Below are 5,271 nucleotides of genomic sequence, written 5' to 3'. Positions count from 1 at the left end.
AAGCAGGAATGGACAATAAAACCTACGTCAGGAGAAAAATCCTCACTTTCCCCTGAACTTTCCTCTTAAAAATGAATGGCATCGATGGTTCCTTGAAGAACCTTTAACATCCATGAAATCTTTCCATTGCACAAAAGGATCTTTACACTCCTAAAAAAGGTTTCAAAATGGGGCGATGCCATAACCATTTTGGTTCCTTAAAGAATGAACCTTTCAATGAACAGTTCCTAAAAGAACCATTTTTCCTTGGTGCGAAGAACATTTTAATCATCTGAAGAACTTTTCCCTCTATAAAGAACCTTTTGTGCAGTTGAAAGGTTCCATGGATGTTAAAGGTTCCTCGTGGAACCATCAATGGCAATGAAGAACCTTTATTTTTAAGAGTTTATAGTGGGAAAAGTTATTTAGATTATTATTAAAATGTTCTTCTTTTTAGTAAAATTCACTGAAAGATTCTTTATTTTATCGATGGTTCCATGAAGAACATTTAACAAATTATGGAATCTTTCAATTGCACAAAAGATTCTGGATAAATAGTGGGAAAAGTTTCCTTAGATTATTAAATTACAAAAAAAAAAAACTGTTCACTGAAAGGTTGTTTAGGGAACCAAAAATGGTTCTTCTACAAAATGAAGATTCTTTATTGACATTGATGGATGAACCTTTAAGAATATTATTTATATTACACAAAGATCGTTCATAGTAGAAAAAAAAAACGTTCTTCTGATTATTAAAATGTTCTTTACATTAAGAAAAATGGTTCTTTTAAGAACGGATCACTGAAAGGTTCTTCGGAGAATCAAAAATGGTTCTTCTACAAAATGAAGATTCTTTATTGAAGTTAATGGATCCATGAAGAACCTTTAGCAATCTTTCTATTACACAAAAGGTTGTTTATAGTGGAAAAATGTTCTTTAGATTATTCAAATGTTCTTCACACTAAGAAAAATGCTTGTTTTAAGAACTGTTGACTGAAAGGTTCTTTATTGGCATAAATACTTCCATGAAGAACCTTTAAGAAACCATGGAATCTTTCCATTATTAAAATGTTTTCACACTAATGAAGAAACAAATGAACTGTTCACTGCAAGGTTCTTTAGGGATCCAAACCCTGAATCCTTTAGTTTTAAGACTTCACATTCTCCATCGTTTTTTTTTTTTTGCATGTTTTTTTTTCTGTTCAGTTCTGATGCACAATATCTCTACCTCTGTAATTACCTTTCTTTTTTCACTCGTGCTTTTTTTTTATCATCTCTTCCCTCGCCCCTCGCCATGCCCCCACCTCTCAAGACTCAAATTTCTCATTGAATGTTGTCCAAAACCCGCTCTTAAATAAAAATAAATACAACAGAATGAAGAGCAACTATCTGCATGTCCAATCTAGAAGATCAAATCTGGAACTCGAACAGCTTGAGAAAGAAAGAAAGAAAGAAAGGAAGAAAGAAAGAAAGAAAGAAAGAAAGAAAGAAAGAAAGAAAGAAAGAAAGAAAGAAAGAAAGAAAGAAAGAAAGAAAGAAAGAAAGAAAGAAAGAAAGAAAGAAAGAAAGAAAGAAAGAAAGAAAGAAAGAAAGAAAGAAAGAAAGAAAGAAAGAAAGAAAGAAAGAAAGAAAGAAGTGGGAGAGTGAAAGGGGCTTGGTGAAGCGAGGGGCCATGTTAATTTGGGAAAAATGTAAACAGCATGTGTAACTGTTCAAACTGTGACCAACTCATTTTATATCATTCCCCTGTGCTCGCTCGCTCCTTTTTCTTTTAGAGGGAATCTGGGCTGCGTTAACCCTCTTTCCTTTCCTCCATCACTCCATCTCTCTCTTTCTCCTGCAGCCCTGCACTTCCTAAAGCTCTTCATCCCTCCACCTCGCTTATACACACATGCTCTCTCTCTCTCTCTCTCTCTCTCCTCCCCAAAACTGACTGTCTTGTTCGCATCTTTGCTTGGATTAAAATGCAAATGCACGGGGCGCTGTGACATGTTAATGGTTTGGGGCTTTTTTTCTGAAATCATCTGTGTGTGAGTTTGAGTGTTTTTGGCAGTTTGGGCTGTGTATGATTGCTGTGATAGATGCATGTGGGACAAAATGAACTGTAACTGGGAAAAGAGAAATCTTATTACACGTGATCAGTCTCGCGCCAACGCATTCATTTAGAACATATGCAAATGAAAACAATCGAGGGGAGTTTTAGGGCAACAATCCAATCGATTATTTAACATGAAAAGCAAAATTATATTTGAACCAAACATGTGTCGTTAATTCTTTAACGAAATGCACTGCTGTCATAGGCCTCTCAAACTCAGAAGAAGCAGATTTTCAGAGAATCAATCTTTGATAGATAGCGATAGAGAGTTTCTGAAACAGAAGGGTCAAATATTCATAAGAGAACTAATGGTTGAATCACTATATTTTCACCTTGCAAACAAATGTACGCACACACAAACAGTAGGCCTAATGATAGGCTAATAATAAAAGTAAAAAAAATAATAAAGCTCCGAGAAAAAACTCGGAGAAATATATTAAATATATGTAATAATTATCCGTTGATAATAATAATAATCAACGCATCAACATTAACCCTGAAAAGTCGCTCATCACTTACCTTTCCATGTAATGCGATGCATTTTAATTGGCACAAATCCCTGATTTCCCTTCGGATCCGTTTATTCTTTTTAGGAGGTTTTGAAAGAGTTCTGGATGAAATAAAACGAAGCCCGTTATTTTCCTGCGCTGTCCGGTGCTTCAGTAAACTCTCCAAAAACTCGCATTAGCCTGCGCTTGCCTAGAGCCCAACACACGAGAGTGATATATATATAGCCTATATATAGAGAGAGAGAGAGAGAGAGAGAGAGAGAGAGAGAGAGAGAGAGAGAGAGAGGAAAAATATTTAGCTTGAGCTAACAATAAAAAAGTAAAGAAATGCAGAAGATAAAGAGTGTGAGACTGAATGCGCTCGTGAAGGGACTGACAGCTGCTGAGCTCTGAGATGCAGGTATCTGAAGCTGAAGTGACTGAAGAGATTTTATACACATGCCCTCTCTCCTCCTTCAGTCACTCTCTCCTCCTTCTCTCCTCTTCAGTGATTCACTGTTGATTCATCTCCTCTGAAGTGCCACGAGACTCCGAAACCACAAAGCTGGGAGGAATTACACTTCTGACAGATATTTCATAATTCCTCCAATTATTTTCTCACCAACTGCATGCATTTTTTTTTCGCATTCGGTGACTCAATTACAATTTGGCATTGAGTGATTGACTCAGAACGGGCCGTGTTTAGACTGGTGTGTTTCTGCGTCACGCCTCCGTTATTTATTGACTGAGGTTATTGAGATTGTGTGTTTAACACACGCGTGGGTTTATTTCAGAGGCGTCACGAGAGGATAAGCGCTTCATTCACCGCGTGACAATTAAAAGAAGAGGAAGGATTAACACTGGGATTGTTGCATAACTCTTCTGAGCCTGTGATGTTTGACTGATTGATTGATTTGCGGTCAGCTGATGTTGGATTTGATGAGTCGTGATGCTGGCGTCCTCTGCTGTTTAACACTGGGATCTTCCAGCTCGACTAGCATCCATATGACTGTATTACCACTTTTTTTTTTTTAATAATAATAATAATTAATATACATGGACAAATTTGCGTACACTAAAAAAAAGAGCCCGGTCTCATGAAAATGCGTATAAATAGTACGCCAAATACCCCACAACCCTAAACCTACCCATCGCGTAGCATATACACGCCAATGTCAATTTTTGCTTTATCAATACCACACGTTTTCGTTTTTATTTGGCGTACTATTTATACGCACTTTCATGAGATCGGGTTGGAATAAAATGATACTTAATTTTTTTAAGGTAAGTGGTTGCAAACAATTTATTTTAGCTACATTACGCAGACACTACGGGACCCAAAAAAAAAGGAAAAAAAAAAAAAGGAAAACGTGGTGCGGTGTCATGGAAACGCGTGACCCTTCAACACTCCTTCCGGTTCACTGTAGTCAGAACCCGGAGGTTTGACGCGGGAAACCGGAGAATAGAAGAGCGTGATCGCTGCAGTCATCGGTGTGTGTTTACATCAAATATCTCCACCACCGGGAAACACAATTATACATTTATAAAGTCCTTCTTTACCCAGTAAGTAAGTAAGTGCCGAAGAAGTTTGTATTGTTTACTGCTGAAGTGAAGAATCGCGTCCGCTCCACATGTTACGAACAGCGGCGGTGTCTCTGCTTAGCTTTTCGAGCCCTAAAATACTCTATAATGTGATATTTACAGCCCATGATGAATGCAATGCTGTCTGTTTGAGTTAGGAAGCCCACAGCCGCTGTTCTACTGTAATAACATACAGATGTGAGCAGGGTTGCCAGGTGTAATCAACAAATCCCGCCTAAATTGCTACTCAAAACTAGGATGGGGTTCCACCGGTACAACTCAGGCTCGGGGGGGGGTAAAATACACGTTTGTTGGGGTTCCCCTGGTATAATTCACATTCCAGGGGCTAAATATCACGTTATTGGGGTCGTTTCAACCCGCGGTGACCGTTTTGAAGTAGCCCAATTCCGCGGGATAACCACAGACCTGGCAACCCTGGAGACGAGTGTGATATAGAAGTGATTTAAAGTCTTCAGAGCGAGAAAAAGCCTAATATAAATGATTGAAACTCGTCTGCTGATAATGCCATGTTATTTTATGGCTTGTGTTTATTTACAGAGATGGGCGACACTCTGGAGTTTAATAACATTCATACGGAGGTGAAGGGATCTTGGGTAGGTGATGCTGAACTTTCACTCAAGTGTGGAGGCTTTCGGTCTTCTGTAGGTTTTTGAGGAAAACATTACAGGATTTTTCTCCGTATAATGGACTTCAATGGGGACCAACGGGCTGAAGGTCCAAATCGCAGCTTCAGAGAGCTCTACAGGATCCCAGCCGAGGAATAAGAGTCATATCTAGCCAAACCATCGCTCATTTTCTGGAAAAAAAAAATAAAATTATATACTTTTTATAACCACAAATTCTCATCTTGCACTAGTTGGACTTCACGCATTACATAGTCGCATTGGAAAGGTTTTTTGTTAATACAGTACCTACTATACAGGTGCATCTCAATAAATTAGAATGTCGTGGAAAAGTTCATTTATTTCAGTAATTCAACTCAAATTGTGAAACTCGTGTATTAAATAAATTCAGTGCACAGAGACTGAAGTAGTTTAAGTCTTTGGTTCTTTTAATTGTGATGATTTTGGCTCACATTTAACAAAAACCCACCAATTCACTATCTCAA

General features: G+C 38.0%; 2 protein-coding genes across 3 annotated transcripts in view; one reads left to right on the top strand and one right to left on the bottom strand.

The window, feature by feature from the left end:
• Positions 1 to 2,809, bottom strand: part of clcf1 (cardiotrophin-like cytokine factor 1) — a 14,141-nt gene extending 11,332 nt beyond the window's left edge. Inside the window, exon 1 of the mRNA XM_016471477.1 lies at positions 2,593 to 2,809. Coding sequence (XP_016326963.1) covers positions 2,593 to 2,614 — 22 coding nt within the window. The 5' untranslated portion in view covers positions 2,615 to 2,809. The remainder of the gene's footprint in view (positions 1 to 2,592) is intronic.
• Positions 2,810 to 3,979: 1,170 nt separating this feature from the next.
• Positions 3,980 to 5,271, top strand: part of ssrp1a (structure specific recognition protein 1a) — a 20,762-nt gene continuing 19,470 nt past the window's right edge. Inside the window, exons 1-2 of one of the 2 annotated variants that reach the window (XM_016471475.1) lie at positions 3,980 to 4,124; positions 4,701 to 4,756. In XM_016471475.1, coding sequence (XP_016326961.1) covers positions 4,703 to 4,756 — 54 coding nt within the window. In that variant the 5' untranslated portion in view covers positions 3,980 to 4,124; positions 4,701 to 4,702. Of the gene's footprint in view, positions 4,129 to 4,700; positions 4,757 to 5,271 lie in introns of both variants that reach the window. The other variant, XM_016471476.1, reaches the window with a different exon arrangement.

This window comes from Sinocyclocheilus anshuiensis, unplaced genomic scaffold (assembly GCF_001515605.1).
Source record: "Sinocyclocheilus anshuiensis isolate Anshui unplaced genomic scaffold, SAMN03320099.WGS_v1.1 scaffold84, whole genome shotgun sequence".
Lineage (NCBI taxonomy): Eukaryota > Metazoa > Chordata > Actinopteri > Cypriniformes > Cyprinidae > Sinocyclocheilus > Sinocyclocheilus anshuiensis.
The sequence above is the reverse complement of the archived record's forward strand: the minus strand, read 5'-3'. Positions and strand labels throughout refer to the sequence as shown.